This window comes from Geotrypetes seraphini, chromosome 2 (assembly GCF_902459505.1).
Source record: "Geotrypetes seraphini chromosome 2, aGeoSer1.1, whole genome shotgun sequence".
Lineage (NCBI taxonomy): Eukaryota > Metazoa > Chordata > Amphibia > Gymnophiona > Dermophiidae > Geotrypetes > Geotrypetes seraphini.
The window spans coordinates 184,498,554-184,526,365 of NC_047085.1; the positions used below are offsets into that span (position 1 = coordinate 184,498,554).

Consider the following 27,812-nt stretch of genomic DNA (forward strand, 5'->3'; position numbering starts at 1 on the left):
CAATATTTCTTGTACAATTTTGTATGTAATTATTTGAAAATATAAATAAAAAAAAAAAAAAAAGGAACAACAACAATTGACCAGAAACCAAATAAATGGGTTACAATGGAGTGCCAAACTCACAGAAATTTACAAAAGACTGCCGTATTCTATGAAAATGAGTCAGACTGTTATTATGCTTCCACCAACTGATGTTCATATTGGGGGATAAGGGGAACAATGCTATCAACGATGCATTGTTATGCAGTGTGTGTTCTTCCAGTGACAAGACCACCAAGATATCAAATATGTGTCTAAAATCATCATGTATGGTACCTGACTGTCTAAGTGAGTGCAATATATGTAATGTAATGTAATGTAATTTATTTCTTATATACCGCTACATCCGTTAGGTTCTAAGCGGTTTACAGAAAATATACATTAAGATTAGAAATAAGAAAGGTAATAATATAATGAAATATAATAATGGAAAAGGATAAAGGACTCTGTATAAAGGAATAACCTGTGCGACAATAGTTCAAAAATCAATCTAATATTGAGACAGGGCAGAGCAAGCAAAAAAAAAGCATATCATAAAGAGTGCCTGATTGACTGTTACAGGACCAGCAATTGAAAAAAAAAAGTGAGGCATTGGATTGTTGACTTTTTATGGGAGTCAACATGGCTTTATTGTAATACAAAGCACGACGACCGAAGCAAAAGGGTCTATTAATTTTTGGCCAAAATCTCTCTCCTCCTCACAGGATAGCTCGCACTCAAGTTCATGTTCCCAAATGGACAGATTTGCTAAAACCCTTTCTCTGATGAGAATCTACAGTACAAATTTCCTATAGATCGGAGATAAAACATGACTTTCATGGGCAGCCAGAAACCAAGGTTTGAGGTAAATCTAGTGTCCGAGAGTGTAAAGAATGTTCAGAAAAGCTTATTTCATGAGGCAATGATGTAGCTGTAAACATCTAAAGAACCAATTGGTAGGGAGCTGAAAGCAATGAAGCACATGGAATTGAGTCACTTGATGAGGATGAAATTTCAGAACATTCTTAATGCTCCATATGCCTAAATGAACTCAGTCCTTCCAAAAAAAATAAGTGATTTGGCAATAAGAAGTTTCTCATTTCCCTGTAATGGCATTTCCAAAGATTTGTTTAAGGGATGCAACAATATGTCATAGAAACATAGAGTATGACGGCAGAAAAGGGCTGGCGGCCCAACAAGTCTGCCCACTCAAGAACCCTCCCTCTCCAAGTCCTCCCACAATAATTCTGCCCACTCAAGAGTCCTCCCTCCCATGAGAATCCATCTTATAAGCATAACTCTGTTGACATCTTATAACAATGTCGACAAATTGTTTTACTGCTGTAAGTGCTACTTTCAAAGTAGGCCAGTTGCAAATAAAAGGGAAGTCTGTCGACTCAATCGGCTGCTTTAGAGAGTAAATGGACTGTCACATTCTAGGAGCCAAGGAGGAATTTCAGTAGCATCCTTGTCTAAGGTCCATCAAGTTGCTTTCTTGAGAAAAGCAACATCAGCATACTTTAGGAAGTCTGGAAAACCAAGTCCCCTTGCTTCTGTTGATGATTTCAAAGTCTTGAGTGAAATACAAGCGGGAGGGGGTGGGGGGTGAGTGCCATAAAAAGTTGCTCAATACGGTATCCAATTGCTTATAAGAAGCCCTTGGAGAAGGGTGATATGTACAAAATAAATAAGACTTGAGGTGCAATTATATGTACCATCTATAACCTGCCCCACCATGACATCCAAAGTGGCAATCAGACAGGACATAACTTCTTCATTTTGGTCAGTACAGAGGTGAATTAAGCTTCAACGTGTCCTCATACATTGGTTTGAATTTAACACCCAGGTATTTAATTTCAGTTGAGCACCATTTGTACAATGTAGATTTAAAGGCATCACCTCATTTTTATCCCAGTTCACAGAATAGCCTGAAAGCAATCCAAAATTCTTAAGATCAAGAGGGGAGATATCGACTGTACTGGATTCATTATGTATAACAAAACATCAGCAAAAGTCCATATACTTTTAGAGCCAAAAGCTACATTAGCATGGGTTCGTGGTAAAATTACCCATCTTTTAATGCTAGCCCACATTAACTACACCCGAGACTTAAAATAAACGTAAATTAGGACGGAAATAACATCGTTACCTCCATTCTCACGATAATCCTGTTGTTTCTAGCACTGATGCTCATTAAATGCTGAAACCGCAGATCTCGTGCTTGGAGACCCAACTCCTGATACAACTCTGTTTTCTTTCGCTCTGGCAAAAAAAAAAAAAAAAAATCAAACCATGAAACCTTACTGACGAATTTAAAAATGAGTGATTAATCGTTCTTGTATACAAAGAAATGATTCCAGTTTTCTTAAAGAATGAAAACAAGGTGTTTTTTTTTTTAAAAAAAAGACTAATTATACAACCTCAGGTATAGCACCAGGGTAGTACAAACATCACCAGAGCAGTGCACATGATTTACGCTACTTCTATTCTATTCCAACAGTTTCAATATGTAGATAAAAATCCTTTATTCTACATTTTTCCTAGGAATGCTGGTCCACATCCATAAATTGTCCAACATGTCCATGTTGGTGGAGGCGCTCCCTGTTATGAATTAAATACAAGCTAAGTAAAAACTATTTATGATCTATTTTTGGATAGAAGATTAAGTATAAAAAGAATAATATAATAAAGAAGATACATTTGGATCCCATGAAGATTGGGTTCTATGGGTTGTTACCCATTTGAACTTTTGGGCTTTTGACCCTCTGAGGATCGCGTATCTCATTCCTCCTTATGAATTTGGAGTGTATCAAGATTATTATACTGGAATATTTCTCTTTGGGACAATTTATACATATATATTAATTCCAGTCTTTGTATAGCCATTCATTCAAGGTCCACATCCATAAAGCATTTTGTAATGAACAAGTTGGGACTCTTAGGGGCTCCTTTTACTAAGGTACGCTAGGGCTTTAACACGCTACTTTGCCACACGCGCTAGACCTTAACGCCAGCATTGAGCTGGCATTAGTTTTAGAAGCGTAGCGCTCGGTAATTTCTTGCGTGCGCTAAAAACGCTAGCACACCTTAGTAAAAGGAACCCTTAAACATATTTTATTTGAATGCAAATGTTATCACTAATTTTTGGAATCAGATATGGACCACAATTTGTACTATATTTCATTTACATACTCCTATAAGTTTTACATTTTTAATTTTAAAATCATTATGTTTGCAAGATTCACTTTCAAAAAATGATTATTTATTTGACACTTTAATAACTATAGGAGTTAGGGCTATTTTATGCTTTTGGAAAGAATTACATTTAATTTATTTAAAAAATAAGAAAATTCTTTAATAAAGACCAATTCAGGATCATTGTCCAATCCCTCGTGCTAAGTATGGTAGACTACTGCAACAGCCTTTACCTACCTTGCCCAATCAACACAATAAAAAAACTACAGACCGTCCAGAACACAGCCCTCAGACTCATATACTCACTCAGCAAATACGACCACATTACCAAAGCATACTTAGAATCTCACTGGCTACCAATAAAAGCAAGAACACAATTCAAACTCTACTGTCTCCTATTCAAAGTAACCCACGGCGCGGCACCCAGCTACCTAAACAACCGTTTTCACTACTATCTCTTATCCAGAAGAAGGAGAACACAGAACATTTTCACCTACCCTCCTCTCAATGGTACTCGACGTAAGAAACTTTATGACAACCTACTAGGGACACAGGCAGCTAATATTGACTCCGACATCTCAAAATTATTGATCGAAATTACAGACATAAAAGAGTTCCGAAAAGAAATAAAAACACTACTGTTCAAAAAATATCTCCCATCAATCTAAACCGCCATCTAATGAGTTCCCAATCAATTCCTTTGGGAATAGAATCTCTTTATCCAACCCAAACTAAACACCCCTACTGTCCATATCATCAACATTAATTAACCAACATCATGCAATCATCAAAACAATAAATACACCTCCGCTTATAGGCATATGATGCTACTCTCCACCCGAAGAAACTTGACTCAGCTCATGTAACATCTTTTGTAATCTAGAATATATTGTAATTCTTTATTCTCCACCAGTTGTAAATTGACTCAGTTGCTATGTAACATCTCCTGTGATATTGAATGTACTGTAATTCTTCACTATTACCTGTAATTAACTCTTCTCCTGTAATTCTACTGGAAATGCCCAGATATCTTCTTTATTGTAATCCGCCTAGAACCGCAAGGCACAGGCGGAATAGAAATCCCTAATGTAATGTAATGTAATTTACGGCCTCTTTTACAAAGCCACACTAGAAGCTGCTGCATGGCAACAGCCCCGAAGCCCTTTAAATCTCTATGGGCTTCGGGGTCACTAGCGCAGCTTTGTAAAAGAAGCCATTAGTTAATTACTTAAAGTGGTGGAATATTTTATGCTCCATGTATAGATCAGAGTTGTATTTAGAAAAGAAAAAAAAAAAGCTATCTTTACAGTATATTGCAAAATGGTCTTCTCTTACAAAATATCGTCATATATGACAAAATTTATGCCACAATTTGTTTCAAAGGTTTTATTCTATTTGCTATGTGAGGGAAAAGGGGGAGGAGGGGGTTATTGTTTATTACTTAATAATTTTAATTTTTTCCCCCCTGTATTTATGTACCGTATTTGCCGGCGTATAAGATGACTTTTCAGTACCTTAAAATCCTCCCCAAAGTCGGGGGTCGTCTTATACGCCGGGTACTGTTTACATGCAGTGGCGTACCAAGGGGGGGGGCAGAGGGGGCGGTGCGCCCCGGGTGCCAGCCCTAAGGGGGTGCTCCCGGCCTTGCCGTTCAATCCCCCCCCACCCCCGAAGGACCGCTCGCCCCACTGACCTTCCTGCACCACCTGTGAAGCAGTCCGCAGCAGGATCGCGAAGTCAGCGTCAGCGATCCCGCCCCTCCTCTGACGTCAGAGGAGGGGCGGGACCGTGGAACAGGAAGCAACGCAGGGATCGCTGACGCTGACTTCGCGATCCTGCTGCGGCTGCTTCATAGGTGGTGCGGGGAGGCCAGGGGGGCGAGCGGTCCTTCGGGGTGGGTCGGGGCATCAGGCCTTCAGGGTGGGGCGGGCGGGCAGGCAGGCAGGCTTTCAAGGGGGAGGGGGTGACAGGCAGGCAGGCAGGCCTTCAAGGGGGGACAGGCCTTCAAGGGGGAGACAGGCCTATAAGGGGGGGACAGGCCTACAAGGGGGGGGACAGGCCTTCGGGGGGGGTGCAGGCCTTCGGGGGGGGTGCAGGCCTTCAAGGGGGGGACAGGCAGGCAGAAGGTTGTGCAGAAGGTGTGCGGAAGAAGGGGTAGTCTTATACGGCGAGTATATAACAAACTCTATATTTTAACTGTAAAAGTTGGGGGGTCGTCTTATACGCCCAGTCGTCTTATACGCCGGCAAATACGGTATATAAAATGCTAATAAAATTTCTTTGACTCAAAAAAAAATGTCAAAAGAAAAGCCTTAATTGTACTCACCGAAATAACTTATCTTCCCTTCTTGGTCAAATTTCATCTAACAATGGAAGAAAACAAGTAGCAGTATGTTACTAGAAATCTGGTAACAGCCTCTTCAAGCACACACAAATGAACAAGCTAGAAATGTATTCATTTTGCGCCGGATTCTGTAACCGGCGCAGCCGTCGTCGGCCGCCGATCATGTGTCAATCACGCGATGGTGCCGGGTACGGAACTGCACCTGCAGGAAAGATGCTACTACTACTATTAATTATTTCTATAGCATTACCAGACATACGCAACGCTATACAGAGTCACAAATAAGAAGACAGTGGCATTCGGCGGCCTAAAGCACCTATGTAGGTGCAATTCCAGTACAGATTTTTTTAGGCAACAGTAAGCGCCTTGAAAGTCGGTAAAAAAGGAAATTTGAACTGCATTTTTAACTGAGTTTGAGCACCTACCGGCACCAAAAAGAAAAAAAATCTGTGCCTGTTCAAGAATCCGTGCCTTTATTCCATATGGTTTTAGACAATCCTCTTATATATGACAAAGCTACTTAATTTTGGTCCTTGAGGTCCACAGGCAGGCTACGTTTTCAGGATATCTATAATGAATATGCATGAGACATTTGCATACCAAGGATGCAAAGCATGCAAATTTCTCTCATGCATAGGGGACACTCGATGAAGTTACAGAGAAATACTTTTAAAACCCAATTGGAGGAAAAAAATTATCACTTGAAGAATAGTTAAGCTCTGGAATGCGTTGACAGAGGATGTGATAAGAGCGGATGGCGTAGCTGGTTTAAGAAAGGTTTGGACAAGTTCCTGGAGGAAAAGTCCATAGTCTGTTATTGAGAAAGACAAGGGGGAAGCCACTGCTTGCCCTGGATTGGTAGTAGAGAATGACATGGGGAAAAAAAATTTATCACCATTCCCATCCCATCCCATCCCATCCCCATAAGCTCATCCCCATCCCGTCCCCGTGAGCTCAGTCCCCTTCCCTGCCCCATCCCCACGAGCTCAGTCCCCGTCCCACAAGCCTCGAATAGTTATGATTTTATACTGAACTTATTTTTATTAAAGTATAAAAAGAGACAATATTCTGTACAATTTTCATTTTATAAACACAAATAATACAAAGGATCAACAAAACCTCTGTCTCCCCTCCCTTTCACAAATATCCCCTTCACTATTGTGAAAACTGAACAAAGCAAATTACTACAGAATGCTACACAGAAAAATCAAGCTAACAGAATACTTCAGTCACACATGGCAGGAATAGTGTTAGGGGAGAGCAACTAGAGCAACTGCCCCCTGGTCAGAGAGAGAGCCCTAAGCCAGCTGGAAGCTAAAGAAGCACAGCCTGGGCTTTGCAGTCCCCAGTTATGTCTAATACCAGCTCTAGCAGGATACATATTTCAAATCTGAAATATTCTAATCACAAAATAAGAACATAAGAACATAAGAAGTTGCCTCCGCTGAGGCAGACCATAGGTCCATCCTGCTCAGCGGTCCGCACCCGCGGCGGCCCATCAGGCCCATTGCCTGAGCAATGGTCTATACCTATCTATACCCCCCAATCCCTTTTTCTTCTAGGAATCTATCCAAACCTTCTTTGAAACCATTTAATGTTTTCTTGTCTACAACAGCCTCTGGAAGCGCGTTCCATGTATCCACCACCCTCTGAGTAAAATTTATTTTTTTTTCTACCTTTTGTTGTATGGTAATTTTATTTTTCAAATCACATTGGTCTCAGGCTTTGGTTTTGGGTTCCTTCTGTCTTCATCGTGGCATGGCTGGCTCCTGAAGGTAAAATAGGCGCAAGAGGAGCTGGGGAGGAAATGCCGAGTCTGAAACAGGCACAATTTTTTTTTTACCACAGGAGCAAGACTTTTCACTGCTCCCATGGGGTGGTCAAAGATCTGGTTTACCGCAGGAATGGGAACAAGTTGCAAATGTCTCCATTCCTGCGGATTCACTAAGGTGACCACAGTTTACCGTGGTACACGGTCCCTGTGTCATTCTCTAATCGATAGCATGGAATATTGCAACACCTTGGGTTTTAGCCAGGTACTGGTAACCTAGATTGGCCACTGTGGGAACGAGCTACTGAGCCTGATGGACCATTGGTCTGACCCAGTGAGGCTATTCTTATGTTCTTAAGGATAGTCTGAAAATAGGTCCATTAATGGGTATCCAAATCTGTATTTTTAAAAAAGAACTACCATGTATATTCGAATATATGCAGACCCGAATATAAACAGAGGTAACTTTTTCCCTCCAAAAAGGAGGGAAAACGGTTGACTCGAATATAAACTTGGGGGGGGGGGTAATATTCAAGTGCCCTGCCAGGCTCTGCACCTTGTTCCTCCTCCCACCCTGCCTTGTACACTGTCCATTCTTCCTTCCTCCTCATGCCATGCATGCCTCCCCTGTGTAACTTCAAAATCCCTGGTGCTCCAGAAGTGGGCCGGGACAAGAGAGATCCTCCCCTGCGCTCCTGCCCTGTGCCGAGCTGCTAGCTGAACGAAAGACTGTTCCTGCTCTGGCCCACCAGGGATTTCAGAGGTACGCAGGTTGAACAGGTAAGGTGAAAAGATGCGTCCTTGCCTGTCTCCACGTTTTATTGAAAATCAATCCGTGTTGTCATATTCTGTTCTCACTGGGAAGATCAAAGGAACCAGACGAAGAGGGCAACCTGCAATTAGCTGGACATATTGAAAACAACTATGGGGATAACCCTGGAGGACTTTACCGAACTAGCACAAAAGCAATCTTTTTTTAGATCTGTAATTTATCAAGTCACTAGGACTTGAACACGGGTCGATAGAACCTAACTAATAGAATCACAATGACTGTTTCCCAGATAGAAGTGTCTGCTGAATTCTGAATTGGATTCCGTGGCCTTCCTTCGCTGGCAAAATCCATGACAGGATACCAGAAAACCGACTCAAAAACATTCATATACTGAAACTGCAGTGGGTCTTTTCTGTCTATAAACGAACGTGAACTAAGATTAACTAGATTTTTGGAACCATGAACGGTGATGCAGCATTCATTTTTACTGCTAAAGTAGCTCATACAGCATAATTGCTGGTCCAAGACCTCACAGTCAGAGCCCCACCCCAGATTTTAACACTGTATATGAATTTAAAATATAAACCGATGCTTATGAGCTAACTAGATAATTTCATTCTGATGATACATCTCAACAATCGGTACCACATTTTATATTACTGTACTGCTTCAGCAGAGATGAAAATTGATTCTGAATTAAAGAAAGTCTGGGACAAATACACAGGATCTCTAAGGGAGAGGAAGGAATAGTAGATGATATGGATGGACAGACTGGATAGGCCAAATGGTCTGTATCTGACATCATTTTTTTGTGTTCTATTTGTAGCATTTATGATGTATATGTTGATGTCACAAGATTTACGCACTCTATGAAGGCACAAATCAAAGCACAGATCCAGAATATGAGAGCTGGGAATCTGACAGTCCCTTTGGCTGCCGATTGGAGTGAGGTAAGCCATAGATATGAAACCCTTTAGAGGTTCAGGATTGAACAAATTGTGGAAGTGGAGGGAAGCGGGAACTAATTGTTCCTTTCGTAAAGAGAACAATTTTAGATCTTGCATTATAATCCATCCAAGCTAATTTTGAGGAAATAAGAGTAAGGCAGTGCCATCTAAGAGAGCCTCATTGACCTCATATAGGTATCCCAAATATTTCATTTTAAACCTGAAATGGTATTTTCACCAGCAATGTGTAGGGCATTTGACATTTCAATAAATGGGTCAAGCAACTTGATTCTAATGTCATGCCATGTATATATTAGGCTATCACACAATTTTAAATGAAAGCGACAGTGAAGTCACAGAGTGTATCTTAAATTCATTTTTTGGCTCAGATGAATATTTTCAGTTTCAGTGTATTTAATACTACAGAAGTCATTGCTCATAAGTGCCTTTTCTGAAGTCAGAGGAGGGGCGGGACCGCGGCGCAGGAAGCAGCGCCTAAGCAGCGCAGAGATCGCTGACGTCGGGATCCTGCTGCGGCTGCTTCATAGGTGGTGCAGGAAGGTCAGTGGGGCGAGCGGTCCTTCGGGGGTGGTGGTGGGGGACTGAATGGCAAGGCCGGGAGCATAGGTAGTGCTGCTTCATAGTGGTGCGGGGAGGCCAGGGGCGAGCGGTCCTTCGGGGTGGGGCGGGCGGGCAGGCAGGCAGGCTTTCAAGGAGGAGGGGGTGACACAATAAGATTATATTGTGTGTATATGAAAAATGAATGGAAGAAATTGCATTACAATTAGCACTGTTATTATGGGGCGGAGCTTGGGTGGGGTTACTTGGTTGAAATTTCTTAGACTTAGGGGGTACTTGGCTTGAAGTTGAGAAACACTATTTTTCCTAGAGCTAATCATTAACAATATGGCTGGCCTGCTGGCAGCATCAGACTGAAGATGTGCCATTTCATAAACGGTTCATTAGTTGCAGTACTGTTTTGACAGCTTCGTTTAATTCCCTGAAGCAGTATATTATAATGAAACTTGACTACTATATCAAGACTAAAGGTCCCTTTCATAAAGCCACGGTAGCGATGCTGCCACGGTAAATGCACCAAAGTACAAAGAGCCCTGTTTGTTGAGATATAAATTGACAAAAAAATATGCTAAGTATAATGGGTTGTTTTTTTAATCCAATCTATAATTGGCTAACAATCTAGATCCCTCGGGGGGGGGGGGGGGGAAGGGGAATGTTTGAACTAGGGAAAGTGCAAAATAATTACAAAAGTTCTTTGAATAATAAAGGACATCAGTATGAGCCCTTAGCATGCAAGCGAGGGATTGTGGGCTCAGGCAGTAACTCATAGATGACCCTCACCAGACATAAGTCTAAATGAGAACTGCCCCATACATCATTTAGTCCTATTTAATATTATCAATCTAATCAAAATCCCATATAAATCCAAGTCAAACATTTGCACTTTTGTCATTATTTTGCACTTTCCCTAGTTCAAACATTCCCCCCGAGGGATCTAGATTGTTAGCCAATTATAGATTGTCCAAACGGTTGTATATATTTTTTGCATTTTTTTTTTTATTCCATATAAAATATAGACTAACATTTAGGGGCCAAAAAGTGGCCTGCACTGTGACTAGCACATGGGTATACCACGTGCAGAGGCCACTTTTAGGGCTCCTTTTATCAAGGCGCGCTATGGGGGGTTAGCGCGTCGGACATTTTATCACGCGCTAACCCTCGCGGCAGCCTAAAATCCTAACGCCTCATCAATGGAGGCGGCAGGCGGTTTGACGCACGGTAGTGTGGCTGTAAAATGGCTACATTTTCAATTCCCTCAATTAATGGCCACTCACTAATTTTCCAATTAGTGTGGAAGCCCTTATCAGTACCTATTTTCTAGGCCGTATACTAACCGTGCTAACTACCTGCTAATCGGTTAAAGCGCAGCAAAATAACTACACTAATTGATTAGCACTGGGCACACCTACCCTCTGCCCCCAATGCTAAAAAAATAATTATTTAGCAAGTGGGAAGCACAGGCAGATCCCAAAACTACCATGGGATACCTAAGCGTGCGGTAAGCAAAGATAGTGCTTACTAGTGCTGCCCGATTGGCTGATTTGAATTGATTCATCGATTCACCTCAGTGAATTGATTCACTTTCTAAAAAAAAAAACCCCCCCCAAAAAACAGACTCACCGATTCCGTGACTCTTGACATACCTCAAGGCCTCCAAAAGTAGAAGCAGCGGTGGTGGTGACCGGCTTGGAACTTGGCGGAGGAAGTGCGGTGAACAGGCTTTTCCTGAGCTGCTCCGTTACGGCCTTCCCTCTGCCGCGTCACTGATGGACAGAGACCAACTTGAAGAGCCATTGGATCAGAGGGTCATCTCACTGGTCAAGTGTCAGAGAGGCATCTTGGCTACCAACCCTCAACAGGGAACTGGAGTCTTCCAGGACTGTCTCCAAGCCCTGAGATAAAAGTAGCATGGAGTGATCTCCAATCTTACCAGTCTGTCTCCGAATTGTCAGTGGAGCTGGGGGCTGGCTTGCTTATTTGAGAAGCAATTACAGGAAGCGAAGACACTCCCTGGACTAATGATGGAGTACTCATAGGATGTGACACCTGTCTTGGTTTCATTTAATATGCTATCCACATGAGATTTACAAAATCAGGGGAGAAGCCTTGTGCAGGGGAGATAAATGAACCCTACAGAATTTCTGACTGGGCTTTCATGGGTTCCACGGACTCCAAGCGCCTGCACATCACAACTTCATAAAATTCAAGCTCTGGATGAGATTTTTTACCCATTTCTCAGACCCACAGCGGTTCCTCAGCCCTGGAGGACCCAGATGGAGCTAAGCTCGAGGCTCCCGCCCCTCCCTCGCATGTGCTGTGGCATATAGTACTTGGACACCCACTCCGCTGGTCATCTGGTGCAAATTTCACACGATATTGCACACCCTGAGGAGTCCATCCCTGTTGATTTTTGTAAAAATTGAGGGGCATTGAGGCAGATAGAGGCTTCAGAAAAAAAAGATCATTTAAAATCCCTTAGGAAATAATGGGGCTATACTTACAGTCCTATGAAGTACCTGCCTGTAAGCTTTCTCTGTAGCCAGAAGAGATGGAAAGGACTTTCTGCCTCAGAAACATCCAAGAATGATTCCAAACTAAGACATCTTTGGACTGCCAGTTGGACCAACCCTGTCTGAGGCCTCCACCCCAACAGAACCTCAAAGCATGATAGGATGGGAGGGGGGGGAGCAAATTATGCAGATGGCTCCCTGATACTCCGAGAGTTCTTACACAGGGTGTCCTCTAGTGCTGCCCGTTTCACGATTCGAATCGGTTCACCGATTCACTTTGGGTGAATCAATTTGAATCGATTTAAATTTTTTAAAAAATTGGCTTCCCGATTCAGACCCTCCCCCCTCACCCCCTAAAGCAGGAGTGGCAGCGCTGCCGCTTCTGCTTTAGAGGGCAGGAGGAAGGGTCAGTCAGTCAGGAAGTGCTGCTGTCGGCTTCCCCTCTGGCCTCCCCAAAGGACATAGCATCGAATTGCATCCCACCCCCCAAAGGACTGCGCGTGCCCCCCCTTCCCCCTCGGGAAGGCACCAGGATGTTTGGAAAAAAAACCCAAAACACCCAATTGGGCAGGAAAATCGAATCAAATCGAAAAACCAATTCAGTAGGCTGAATCTAATCGAATTCTTTTTTCCTGAATTGGGCAGCACTAGTGCCCACAGCCTCTGCTCAAGCCACTGAAAAATTCAGAAGGCGAGCTGGCTCCCAGGGGAATGGAGTAGCACACAGCAGGCTGGCTCCACACATCCACCTGAAGGTTTGCCCTGTGAGCTGCAGTCCGTACCTGCAGAATCTATGCCTTTTCCTAGGTAGAGAATCCTCAAATATGGGGCTTAGGGCACCAAAGCTTCAGAAAAAGTGTACTTAAAGCCAAAAATAAGAAAAAACTAAGCAGAGCAGATCGGAAAGTACATTTCCCTCGCAGAAGGAAAAATTGAAGGGCACACTATACTCCACTGCAGGGCCGGATTTTCCTATAGGCTAACTAGGCTTCAGCCTAGGGCCTCAAGATCAAGAGGGGCCTACATTCAAATTGTTATCAAAATTAAAATTACACTATTCTAAAAACAGTGAACACTAAAACACTGAACCGAAAATAAGGAGAAATTCTACGCTTTGGGATCGGAACCAGCTCCGGCCGCAACGGGGCGCCAACTCGGCTTCTCCCTTTCTTTTTCTCGCCCTGGGAGGAGGATCGGGGAGGGAAAGACGTCAGTCCGGAAACAGCTGGGCAAAGCCCAGCCCCGCGGGGAGAGAGGCAAAATGTGGATCCGTCAGGACAGGGTGGCCCAGACTGGCATCGGGGGTGGGGTGGGGTGGGGTGTTTCAGTGGAAGGGGATGGAAGGCAGGCAGGCTGGCATCGGAGGGGGGTGGGGGGGTTCAATGGAAGGCAGGCAGGCAGGATGGCATCGGGGTGGGGTGGGGGTTTCAGTGGAAGAGGGATGGGAGGCAGGCGGGCATCGGAGGGGGGTGAGGCACTATGGACATAGGAAGGGGCAATGTTGTGTGTTATGTTTGATTAGTTATTGTTACAAGTACTATATATGGTGCTGAGAATAAATGTCCAAATAAGTGTTCTCGACTTTTTTTTTATTTATTATCCGTGTCACATTTTTTATAAAGGTTAGTACCAATAACAACATGTTTCATTTAACATATTGATATATATCACAGTAATGATGTATTTTATTATCTCTCATGTAATTTACAAACTTAAAAATGGGAGGTGAAAGGGCCTCATAAGTGGAATAGCCTAGGGCCTCTTTTCATCTAAATCCGGCCCTGCTCCACTGGCAATGTAGAAGGGGCTGAAAGTTGTATCACACTTCTGTAAAACCCAGTTCGCGGAAACAGATTGATCACCTAGCATAAGGACTCCTGAGTAGATAAAAACAGAATGACCATTGTTGGAAAGAGGATATTGGGCATGATGGTCCTTTGATCAATCTCAGTATGGCTAGGTTTATGCTCTTAAAAAAAGGAGTGATTTTTTTTTTGCTTAAGATTGTACAACAATGGGATAATCATGACTTTTATGATAAAAATCTCAGGGAAGAAGGGAAAAGGCATTATAGACTTGACAATTAATTAGGAGACAAGGAGTAAAGTTCAAGGTTTGCCTGTGGCACCCGATACCCATACACTGGCCTTGAAAGCATCAATCACACTTTTGGATAATCTATGAGCAGTTCAATCTGTTTATGTCTTTTTAATTAAATCCATTTTCCTAATCCCATATTGAGAGAAACAAAGAAAATAAGACTTCGAAAAATGAACTGTATTAATGCTACTTGTATCAACTTTTACAAATATGCAAAAACTAATAAACAGCCCACTCACCACAGCAAACACAGGCACAACACTAGATAATGTGGCTTGGGAAGCATCTGTAGTGGTGAAGCGATACATCTCCCCTAGAGAGAATGAAGGTGCTTAGTTACTCCACCCAAAGCATCATACAAAATTTATTTACCAACAACACATAGCTAAAAAATTTCACGGACAAAAAGGGTACTGGTATGATAGGAACAGGTCCACGTTGTGACACCTAAATGACAAGCGATCAAGGACTATCTCCCCCAAATAGTCACAATGGTGAAAAATTATTTTTCAAAAAGACAGAAATTCAATCCACATCAGTTTAACAACATTTTAAAACTAATACATGAAGCATCACTTATTACCACAGTGTACATGCCTATGTAATCTTCAGGCATATATGTTTCTCACTATCAATTTCGCTGTTTAGCTTTGGGGATGATGGGTAACTAGGAATATCCTGTTACTGATAGCTTGCACCGTGCAGCACAAACATATTGACCCCTTCTCCTTACCACCACCCCACTGTTCTTGACAACTCCCGAGGGCTTCTGCACACCTGGAGGAAAAGTAAGAGGTGCAACATTGAGCACTGGTATCGCACTAGACACTTACTAGTCAGGCGCAACCCCAGGTCCGGCCGCGCTCCAGCGGTGGCTAGCAGCTTGGAATCCCAGGCGGCTGCGGAAATATACCGCCATCCTCTGCAACTTGCAACCAGCGGCGAAGAAGCACAAGTCCAGCAGAGACTCAGCAGGCGCGCGGCGTGCATGTCAGCAGAGGAAAAAGCCGGGCACGTCATGCGTCAGAGTCGCCGGCTCGTGACGTACTCGCGCAGCGTGCGAATATAGTGAGGAAAAGGCGGTGCTGATTTGGTGTAGGAGGAGCTGCAAGTCAGCTGGGCTATGCTATTCATAGTTTGTGGACTTCCAAAATAAATAGCATAATTTCCGCACGCTGAGGGATAGTCTTCTGGCTTCTTTATTTTAACGAGGGTGCAGTATTTTTAAAATTTTCTTTCTGCATGTTCTTAACCTTTTCGGTGCCGGGGTGTAGTGCTTTTTTGGGTTTTTTTAAATTAAAACTTGTAACTTTTTTTAAATTGTATTTTTTAATTTGTAAAGAAAAAAACATACAATCTGAATAAAAACACAAATCCCCATAACAGCAAAGGACATACAGTGTTTCCCCCAAAATAAGACAGTGTCATATTAATTTGGGGTCCAAAAAACGCACTAGGGCTTACTTTCGGGGATCTTATTTTTTCCATGCACAACAATCATCTCTCCCTTCCTCTCCTCCACCCCAATTCTTCCTCTTTCCTTTCTCCCCCACCCCACCCATGCAGCATGTTTCCTCCCCTCTCATCCATCCCTTTGTGCAGCATCTTTTTATCCCTCCCTCCCATCCCCCTGTGCAACAGAACCCCACCGTCCCTCCCACTGTAAGACTGAGAAATACCTCTGCGCTGAGGCCTCCTAAAGCAGCAGGTGTGGGGGTTGCTGAATCATAAGAACATAAGAATTGCCACTGCTGAGTCAGACCAGTGGTCCATCATGCCCAGCAGTCTGCTCACGCGGCGGCCCTCTGGTCTAAGACCAGCACCCTAACTGAAACTAGCCCTACCAGCGCACATTCTTGTTCAACAGAAACTTGTCTAACTTTGTTTTGAATCCTTGGAGGGTCTGATTTTTTGTTCAGCAAATTAGGCAGCACTAGTTTCAAGGATGGAGTCAGGGAGTGTCAGGGACATTTTGGAGGTCAATCTTAACTAGGGCTTTTTTTGGGTTAGTGCTTATATTAGGAGCATCTTTAAAAATCATGCTAGGGCTTATTTTCCAACTAAAACTCAACTCAAACCCCTCCCATCAGAGGTGTCAACTTTTCGAAATTATTGGGAGTGCTAAATCCAATGAAAATGATCTCTCCCTCGACACAGTCAAGGAGTATGTTCCATATTGGGAGTGCTCAAGCACCCACAGTGTTGGCTCCTATGCTTCCCCCCCAAACAGTTATAACTTATTAAATTCTAGTTACTACCGGTAATACAAATATACAACTTTTTTCAGAAAAAATATATATCAGGGAATTTTCTATCAGAATGATGGAAAATTATGAAAAAGAGCGATTATGACTATAATTTATTTTCTACTGCAATAGGTGTGTCATTCTGGACAGAGGGGTAATATCCCCATGCTTAGGGTTCCCAGATATCCAGGAAAACCCAGACATGTTCTCCTTTTAGAGGAATATCTGGTTGCCAGGAGGATTTCCAAAACCTGGCAGTTTGTTCAGGTTTTGGAAGGCCCTGAGCACAGAGCTGCATCTGGAGGTCCTCCAGATGCTGCCCTGAGCTAGGGGTTTTTTTTCTGTTCTTTTCATGCAGTGCTGAGCTCCCCTTGTCAAGAGTTCAGCTCTGCCTCCGTGGAGGAGAAGCAGACTGAGGATGATAGGAAATGTGGAAGACTGGGCTCTCACTCCTCTCATTATAGAGCAGAGGGGACCTGCTGGGAGTCCAGGTTTAACTCCTGCAAAGTGTGCAATAAGCTCAACCAGAACTGAGGGCCTGAATAGCCAGCGGACCATGGAATCATCCCCTTGATCGAGGTCCACCACAGTATTTTACGCACTCGTACCCACATGCGATCCTGCACCTAGGGCTTGCTCTGTGACAGTAAAGGCATACAAATAGACTCCTCCTCATCTGAGTCTCCCTTGTAAAGGCTGACTGGATCCTGATCAGGCTCTGACACTGAAGTAGATGTGCCCTGGAAGCCCAAGCCCCCTCACGCTTCCTGGTGCGCTGCTAGATTTCCCCTGAGGATCTCATCCATCAAGAGAAAATTACATACCAGGCAGCACAGAGTCCCCTTTAGATGACTCCAGTTTGTGTCTCTTGGGGTCCTCGGCCTCCATGCTCCTGTGCTTAGAATGACTGCTCTGAAGCTGCTCCACGCTTTCCAAAATTTGAGCAGCATCTAACTGCCTCTGTCACCATACAAGCAAGCAGGAAAATAGCCTTACATTAAGCTCTGAGGGATAATAAAATTTAAAGGTGTACTCATGCTCTCAGGAAAGTGCTTGAGTATCAATTTCTCTTCCCAAAAGGCAGTAGTCATCCCCTCCCAATACAGCCAAACAATAAACATGCTGATGCCTCTCAGAAAGCCCTTGTTTGACGAGTGGGATCAGCTGCAGCTGAGATTTTTTTTTTTTTCAAGTGGTGAGGAAGAAGAGAAGAGAGTAGAAAATGTGGCAATGAGGGATGGGGGAGAATACCGAGGGTTACCATATGGCTCCAGAAAAAAAGAGGACAAATTGAAATATCTGGGTTTTACTTCCACTGAAAGCAATGGAAACAAAACCCAGACATCTCAATCCGTCCTCCTTTTTCTGGAACCATATGGTAACCCAAGGTGTATCCCTAAACTAGACATCACCAAAGCCTTAGTTGCCCCAGCTCAACTGAACAAGCCAAAGCAGAACAGGAGCAAAGGCTACAGCTAAAATCAGGAGCCTGGGAAGACCTGTCTAGTGTCTACCACCTGCAAAGATAGAGAACATACTGATTAACCAAGGGGCATGCTGTTTTGAATGATAATTATTTTCTTTATCTCCACCTGCGGGTACATGTAACCCACTTGTTTTTGGATTCATCTGCTGCTGACAAAGAAACAGTGAATTAGAATTTCTGGTGGAGCCTGAGATGTAGGATACGACATGTAGGATACAAATCAGTCAAATACTTCCTGTCTTCTGTGCCCAAAGATATATGTTTATTTTATGTAGGGCTTTTATGTGAATTTGCTTAAAGTTGCATTTGTGGAGGATTCTATTTCTATCAAAACCTTTTGGAAGATGTGATTAGCCTAGTTGAGCCTTGCTGCCATCTAGTGGCAAATGTAGTAAATGTTTTATTCATTTTGGCCTCAAGGTCCAGAATCCAGTCAGGTTTTCAGGATCTCCCTGATGAATATTCATTGGGGGAATCCTGTAAACCTGATTGGATTCTGGGCCTCGAGGACCGGAGTTGCCCACCCCTGGCCTAGATTCACTATCCCAGGGGTAGGGAACTCCGGTCCTCGAGAGCCATATTCAAGTCAGGTTTTCAGGAGATTTATTTGCATGCACTGCTTTCAATGCATATTCATTGGGGAAATCCTGAAAGCCCGACTGGAATACGGCTCTCGAGGACCGGAGTTCCCTACCCCTGCACTAACCTCATGATCCAATCCGATCCGTGGGCGATCTGATCCATGAGGTGGCTGGGCACCCGATTCACAACACATCCACATGCAAATTAGGTCGATCGGAGGCACGCCCCAATCTGACCACACAGATCACTGAAGAGCGATCCTGATGCATGCGCAGACCATCTTCTTTGCCTGTAAATGGTCTATGCATGCGCTTATTTTCCTCTCAGTGCAATTTTTTTTTTTTTACTTGCCGTGGTTTTAACCCACAGGTTTAAAGCAGGGCTGCACTGTGGTGTGTTAAAACCATGGAGTTGGGGCAGCAAGAGCAGGAGAGTCGGGGCAGAGAGCAGGGCGGCAAGCAGGAGAGTCAGCAGAGAGCAGGGTTTTTGCACAAGCGACTGGCCCTCAGCAGTCGCTTGTTTTTGGATCAGCCAGCCCAGTCGGTGTGCCTGAAAATGTTTAGTGAATTGCTGCTGGCTACATTTGCATGCCATTCTCCCTCATTTGGATGCGCTGATTGGATCGAATCAGAGGTTGATTGGCACCAAGGTTAGTGAATTGGGTCAGAGGAAAATCTGATCGGTACACGATTGCAAACACAATGGGTGGGCTTAGTGAATCTAGTCCAGACATGGGCAACTTCAGTCCTCGAGGGCCGGAATCCAATCGGGTTTTCAGGATTTCCTCAATGAATATGCATTGAAAGCAGTGCATGCAAATAGATCTCATGCATATTCATTGGGGAAATCCTGAAAACCCAATTGGATTCCGGCCCTTGAGGACCAGAGTTGCCCATGTCTGATCTAGCCCTTTGTGGTTATGGTTAAAGTTATTTTTTAATTTGATATGCAGTCTTTCCTCCATGGATATCAAAGCAGTTTGTAGAAGTATTGATAATAAACTTACAAAATTAGAAGCTAAATTTAGTAGTTTATTAAAAAAATATACAGAAAGATGATTCTCTAAGTATTTTTGAGAAAATGGTAAGAGTACATCAAGGGAGTCTTTTACAAAGTTGCAGTAACAATGCTGCTGCGATAAATACACTGAAGCCCATTCAATTCCTATGGTTTTCAGTGCATTTACTGCTGTAGCATTGCTACCGCGGTTTTGTAAAAGACCCTCTAAATGGCTAGTTTTCTGCTAAGTGTAAAAGTTTTTTAAGTCTCAAAAGAATTAACCCCCCCCCCTTTTACTAAACTGTAGTGCGGTTTTTAGCACCGGCTGCGGCAGTAACAGCTCCGTCACTCATAGGAATTCTATGAGCATTGGAACTATTATCACGCTACATTTTAGTAAATGGGTCGGAGGGGGGGGGGGGGGTAAATGAAGTAGTGTTGTTACCATATTAAAAGAAAAGTAGTTTAATGGTTACAGGATCAGGCACCACCCAGGGGGCAGACTGCTTACTTCAAAATTTACGTGGCTGCAACCTCATTATTGTGAATTCACAAAGCATGCAACCTCAGAATTAGGCAAGATCCAACATGGTTCTGGAAGACCACGATGCTGCTGCTGCTAGGTGCTCCATCCTTCTTGAGTTCATTTCCACTTACTTTTATTACTTTGGGATGGTGACGTGAAAGGAGAGGACCAAGGACTTCAAGGACCCTCCTCAGTGACTCAGCTGACAATTCTGCAGTTGGTGTGAGCTGTAAGGGGGCACAGTCCTTGTTGAGCCTGCCAAAGGAGAGGCAACCTGATTTAAGGCAATGTTGAGCTCTGAGAGCCGGGAGCCTGAGATAATGAAGCCAGAGGAGACAGCTACAGAAGAAAGCCTGAATGTTACACCTAGCCTCGATTTGATTATTGCAGGGATAGTGGCGGCTTCTCCCAGCCCTAGAAGCACTTCCATTTTCCTGCAGGGTTTGCTTCAACATGAGAAGGGAGTCTGCTTAATGGCGGGTGGAGGTGAGAATAGTGCAGGCAATGTCATTCTAGTTCTGCCTGATCCATCAGCCAGTCTTTTTTTTTAAAAGCTGTCTAAATCTGTAGTTATTACATTGGATATGATATGGTCGGTCCTGGTGGCACTGGAGAAAACTGTATGTGGTAAAGTGTTTAATATGAAGGGGGCTCTAGCGAGGCTTCAAAATCATTTTAATATCCTAGAAGGAAATGTTCTGGAGTAAAACAAGTTATATCTACTTAAGACACTGTCTTGCAAACTTTCTGAAGCTACAGCACTCTAAACTGCAGGCCACGGCTCGAGGGCATCTGGAAATGCATGGACATCGATGCGATGACATCATGCGCATGCGTGACATAATTACATCAATGGTCACACATGTGCGAAGGCCCTCCATAGGGGTCCAATAGGGGTATGCGGTATGGGAAGAGACATGGAGAGGCGCTGGCATCACGCGCTGCATACAGGACATGCCTCTTGCTGCGAGAGGCACGTCCTTTAGGCAGTCAGCCAGCGCCAGTGCCTCTTCTCCTCCCTGGCATCTTGTGGCACACCCAGAATCACACCACAGCACACAGTTTGTGATACACAGACATAAGAGATACAAATAGCAATCGCTAAAGATAAGGTGTATTGCAATAGATTGGAGAAACTTAAAAATAGGACAAGGAATTTAAATCTGAGGGATCTGAACTTCCCACAGACTCCATCCATATTCTCTAAAGGACATTTCAAGAGACTTTTACCATGTACTGTACGTATACACAGTGGCGTAGTAAGGAGGGTGTGGGGGGGGGGTGGGATCCACCCTGGGCACAGTCTTCCTAAAGGTGAGGCACTCCTCCTCCTCTCCTTTTCCCGCACGCGCACCCCTTGCCTTCCTCCGTACCTTTTTTATTTCCCCAGTGCGAAGCTGCTGCCCATGTCGGCATCGGTGTTCTCTCTGATGTCACTTCCGGGAACCGCGCCTAGGAAGTGACATCATAGGGTGAGCCGACACTGATATGGGCACGCTGCTCATTCTGGAGAAGTTAAAAAGGTAGGGGGGAAGGAGGCACGTGCCGAAAGGGGGTAAAGGGAAGAGGGTGGGGGAGGGGTGCCACCGCCCCGGGCACCGCTCACCCTTACTATGCCACTGTGTATATAAGCTTTTGTAACATATACGTTATTTGTAACCCACCTAAAACTCTGCTCTGTGAGGATTTGGTGGGATATAAGACTACATATAACATAACATTTATTTGGGAAAATCTTGGAATAGCAGAAAGGCTGTGCCTCCTTTTCAAAAATATTTCTATTTATTTTACAGGCGAAAGGCAGAAGATTCAAGAGCAGAAGTGGATGAAGGAATTTCTACTACTACTACTACAGTACTTATCATTTATATAGACGTATACAGCACTGTACATTAAATCATTCAAGATAGTCCCTGCTCAGTAGAGCTTACAATCTGATCAAGCAGATAAACAGGACAAGTAGGGGGTTAGGAAGTAGTAATCTGACAGTCTTTTGACATCCTTTCTGGACACATCAATAGAGGATATTTAAGATAGAGTGACTTTGCTTGTGACTTATGTTTGAGTCAGATATATGCTCAATAGTGAGACTTTACTTTCACCACTAACAAACTATCTGGCCAGTATTCAAACTATTTAACCAGCCAGGCACTGCAGATATTCAGCTGGAAATAACTGGTTATCTCCTCCTGAATATCGCTGGTTAGTGGCTAGCCATTTATCCAGGCACTGATATTCAGTGCCTAACTGGATAGGCTGAATGGTCAAATAAAACTGCATAACTGTCCTATGTTTAACCACTAAAACAGGGATGCCCAAGTCCGGTCCTCGAGATCTACTGGCAGGCCAGGTTTTCTGGATATCCACAATGAATATGCATGAAAGAGATTTGCATATCAAGAAGGCAGTGCAGGCAAATCTCTCTCATGCATATTCATTGTGGATATCCAGAAAACCTGGCCTGCCAGTAGATCTTGAGGACAAGACTTGGGCAGCCCTACACTAAAACATTAACCAGTTTGTGCCATGATTCTGCATAGTGCGTTCAAATTTTGGCGTCGTTTGGATGTCCTCCTACGTGTGTTTCTGCAAAATTAAGATATCCTTTAGAGAATCTTATGCAGCAGCGCACAGCATCGAGTCAATGTTCATATTTTTAGATGTCCTTTAGAGAATCTTTTTTTAGGTGGGAGTTAGAAGTCCAACCAATGTCCTTAATGTTATAATATTTTATTATGATGATGTTATTGGAATGGTGATTTTATGCTGTATTTCATTATAATTGTGAAATGCTGGCACCATAATATATATTTTTAATATGTTTAATCTTGCTATTTATTTTTCTTCTGTGATAGGGAGTGAGTGGGATTTGAACCCGCAACATCAGGGTAGAAGGCTGTAGATCTAACCAGTGTGCTACAAAGTGAGTTAATAAACAGCATGGCAATTGTGAAACTAGGTCTTATAGGCATTGTAAGGAAGTCTACTTTAGAGCGGGGTTTAGGCAGTAGATAGACACGAGTTCTGTGGACTGGACAGAGGTGGACTTTGGACATCTCCAATGCGATCTGCTAAATAGGTTTCTTGGTTGTTATTTTTGCTTTATTAAGCTCAAAATACATTTAATAATGCACCACATAAACAGGGCACGTGAATACAAAGATATTGCATGCAAAACCTTCTATTTTTGTGGGCAAACAGCAATGTTATTTGCTAATTATAGGAAAAGATCCATTAACTGAAGCACCGCACGTGAAAAAAATAGCTTTATATTTCTTGCTAAAAACGACCTTTTTTTTTTCAGTACAGAGTGCTGCAATGAGCTCATTCTTGAAAGAGGTGCATTAAGCAAGCAAAGTACATGAATATATATACAGTGGAACCTCGGTTTGCGAGTAACCTGGTTTGCGAGTGTTTTGCAAGACGAGCAAAACACTCAGCAAACTTTTGACTCGCAAACCGAGCACTTCCCCGATAAATGAGCACTTACAGTCCAGGAAGCACCGCTTCAGGGGATTCCTCTTCCGTCTTCCGGCCAGCCTTCCACGTTGGGTGCCTTCCGCAGGTTGGAGGACCTCTATCTGGGCCTGCGCAGCCGGGTGCCGTCCCACCTGTGCGTGTGACACGCACAGCGTCAATCATCGGCATTGTGCGTGTCGTGCGCGGTGTGTGGTTGGGGCGGCGCTCGGGTGGGGGCTCTCCAGCATGCGAGGAACATCTGACGTGGAGGGCTGGCCGGCGGATGGAGAAGGCATCTTTCTGAAGCGGTACTGTGAGGTTCTCCGGCGGCTGGCGGACATTAGAGGCAACCCCCCGAAGCGGCACTGTGGGGTTCTTCTTTGGATGACGGACGGAGGAGGTGGACAGAGGAGACAGCGCTGCAGCACCCGGCACCCGACAGGTACAGACCTCGGGTTCTGGAACGAATCATTGCTGTTGCCACTATTTTCTATGGGGAACTTTGCTTTGATAAATGAGCATTTTGGATTACGAGCATTCTCCTGGAACGGATTATACTCGTAATCCAAGGTACCAGTGTGTATATATATATATATATATATATTGCATAGATAACTTCATTTGTAAAAGGTTAAAAACAGAAAAAAAGAGATACAAACCTCCTCAGCATGGCTTGTAGTTCATTGCAAATGGACATCTCCAGCTGCACAATGATGACCTCATTGTGAGATCATCAAGGTGCACCTGGAAGGTAGAATGCAACAATTAAAATAGGAATATGTGCTGGGGGAGCTGGTTGGGATTCAAACCCATGACCTTTGGACGATGGAAATAAGGCTTTTACCCATTGAGCCACAGCAGCTTCCAGTCAGGTGATTCTTCCTCACATGTGAAATTCATACCTTAGGGATCTGCTAAGGTATGATCTCCTCAGGTATCATATCACAACTGCCTAAAAGAAAGCAGCTCTAGCTCAGTGGTTTAAAGCACTGATTTCATTGTCCAAAAGTCATGGGTTAAAATCTCCCTCCTCTCCAGTACTTTTACAGCTTCTTATTTGTTCTCATAAGAGAGTATGGATGGTAGACTTTACCATTTTCATCAGCATTCTGCCCTTTACAGGCAAACTTATTTTGACATTGACATGGGTATGTCCTAAGCTCTCATGGTAGGAATCCCTGACTAAAAGAAAGCAGCTCTAGCTCAGTAGTTTAGATGATGTTAGTAATTGGTTAATGATATTAGTAATTACTTGATTATGCTTTTTGAGAAATGAAGAACTGATGGAAAAATGAATAGGAGGGAATGTTTTTGAAAAGAAATGTATACTGTTTTAATGCATGTTTTAAAGTTTTGCTTATCTGTCTTATGATTGTGTACGTACGTTATGTTGGAACCCACTTAGATATAAGCAGGCTATAAGCTTTTTAACCAAATTAATAATTCTTCTTCTTTATATATTGTGCTCATTTGGTTATTACTTTTTTTTTTCTAGGCAAAAATGTTTCTTTTATAGTGGTTTAAAATTTTTGCAAAAAAAGGGAAAAGAAAACCAAAGCACTCCCACAATAAATCAAGCAGAAACAAACAAAAAAAAAAATGGCGGGACTGACCAAACAGAATATACAAGATGGTGGATGACAAATTATTTTGTCCCCCTTTAACAAAGCTGTGTTAGGCTCTTTTACCACCAGCTGCGGCGGTATTAATAATAATAATAATAATAACTTTATTTCTCTATACTGCCATAATCTTCCTATGAGTGTCGGAGCTAGTATTAATGTGGTTTCGTTAAAGGGGGAGGGGGATTATTGGTAAGTGCTCAGTTTCCACTTTTGAGGGAAGAACTTGAAATTGGATAAAAATCACTAGACTAGGCGCCTGCCTTGGCACTCTTCTTCAAGAGGGGCATGACAACAGCCAGTTTAAATTCAAAAGGAACCATACCTTCAGCTAAGGATAGATTAACCACACATGTTATAAAAGAGGATAACTAAGGCTGATGTAACCATTAGCTAGACATGGTAACCAGTTATGGTGGCAGCTTCTTGGGGAACAGCTCCAGCCAAAGCAAAATAACAGGTCCTGATACCAACACAACCTTAAATAACCATCAGCACACACCTTTACCCACAGGATGAACTGGGGAGGGCTTTGATAGAAGCTCCAGTGACAAGATGGTTAGGATAGGCTGAAGTGGGCTTCAATGGCAACTTCAGCAGTGGGGGAACCTAAAAACAATACCGGGCAGACTTCCATGGTCTACTGCCCAGAAATATTAAAGAAAAGACAATTTAACTATGAATATACTGTATAATGAGTGTGATGGGCAGACTGGATGGACTGTTCAGGCCTTTTTATCTATTTTCATTTACTATGTTACTATGTAAATAATTAATTTACCTGCATAAATAGCTTTTGGAATGAAGGCCACTTTATAGAGGGCACCTAGGATTTCAAGACTCATAGGCACATATTTTGCACCTATTTTATAAAGGCAATATATATGTTTATTTACCATAATAAAACAGCCTACCCAAAGTAATTTTGCATATGTATGTGCTGGTAGGACATCAGCATGTGTAACGGTATAGAAGTTTTTAATTAAAAATAAATGTGTGGCAATATAGTACAGTCTTGATTATCTGACCTTTGCTAATCTGACCATCCAGCATATCTGACAGACCCCCAGTCCTGGTGACATCATTGCACCACTGTTAAGAAGAACACGGTTTCTCTTCCTGTTTTACGGCTTCACATGCTGCAAGGAAGCCATATTTGTGAGCTGAGACCATGCTTTTCTAGTATGTGCAGCAATGTTTGGACCTGAGTTTCTGCTTTTTCAGCTAGAGATCTGTTTTTGATCTGAGACCATGCTTCTCTGCAATTTTAGTGTCAACAAAGAATATGGGGCTCATAATCGAAACTTAAATTCTCAAAAACCCGCCCAAGTCGTCACTTGTACGATCTAAAAGACAGGTCATCCAAGTGCCAATAATTCAGGGACATTTTTAGGTCTCTGAATGCCACTGTGCGCGCAGAGCTGAAAGAGGCATTTTTTCAAGGAATGGTTAGGGCTGGATGTGGGCCTACCTAGACTTAGTTATCCTGAAAGGATAATTGAAGGTTTGACAAGACTGCCTAGATCAGGGATCTCAAATTCCCTCCTTGAGGGCCGCAATCCAGTCGGGTTTTCAGGATTCCCCCAATGAATATGCATTGAATGCAATGCAAGCACATAGATCTCATGCATATTCATTGGGGAAATCCTGAAAACCCGACTGGATTGCAGCCCTCAAGGAGGGACTTTGAGACCCCTGGCCTAGATGAAAACGTTGTGAGTTAGACGATGTAAAGACAGGTATAAATGCTCAAAAGGTATCCAAAGTGACCAGATAACCACTGCAGGGATGAAGTAAAGACCCCCACAAACTCTCCCCGTGTTCACTGACCTCATTGTATCCCCACAAACTTCAAAATAAAAACGTACCATATTTTTCACTCAATAAGACACACTTTCCCCCCACAAAAGTGGGTGGAAATAAAGGTGTGTCTTATGGAGTGAATATACGTCCCCCCTCCCCCGAGAGCCATAAGAGAGGGATGTGTGAGATCACAAACCATTCCTCCCTCCTGCCTCTGGATCAGGGTCTCTAGGTATAACAAAGGAGCTCCTGCCTCCTGATTGGCAATTGGGTGAAACGATCACTTAGCGAAAAGAGAGGCATAGTGCAGTATTGGGACCCTAAGGGATGGGACCTGGCATTCAGATTGGCTGCATTGTGGTCAACAAGCAAAGCGCGGCTAGTGGGCAGTTGCGGGGGGCGTGGCTCAGTCTTGTGATTGGCCATTTGCTGGATCGTAGGCGTGGAGCAGAGCTTGAGACCTCTGAACTGTTGACTGTGAGCGCTCTGTGTGCGGTGCTGGGGAATGGGGTAGGGCGGAAGACTGGGCCCGTAAGTGGAGGAGCCGTGCAGTGCAGTCCCCCCTGGCAACTCACACAGGAACTCGGAGCAGCCCCACACTCGATGCGCTGAGGCCAGCAGCATTAGATGCCCCGTTGTCTGTCTCCCCCAACCCAGCACCTTCAATACTGGTTCGCTGCGGAGGTGACCGGAGGGTGGGCGGGCATGGACTCACCCGGTGAAGGCAGAATGAACCGGGGTAGTTCCAGCACTGACTACTTGATGTGCAGTAACTGTCAGAAACTTCTCTGCAAGGGCAAGGTATTCTTCTCCTGGAAATTGGGGGGGATGGGACTGCACCAGAGTTCAAGCT

At 43.5% G+C, this 27,812-nt stretch overlaps 1 protein-coding gene across 1 annotated transcript in view; it reads right to left on the reverse strand.

The window, feature by feature from the left end:
• MRS2 (magnesium transporter MRS2) overlaps window positions 1–17,571 on the reverse strand; it is a 41,906-nt gene extending 24,335 nt beyond the window's left edge. The window contains 4 exon segments of the mRNA XM_033929397.1: window positions 2,168–2,280; window positions 5,540–5,576; window positions 14,476–14,549; window positions 17,307–17,571. Of these exon segments, the coding sequence (XP_033785288.1) occupies window positions 2,168–2,280; window positions 5,540–5,576; window positions 14,476–14,549; window positions 17,307–17,370 (288 nt within the window). The 5' untranslated portion in view covers window positions 17,371–17,571.
• Window positions 17,572–27,812: the final 10,241 nt, after the last annotated feature.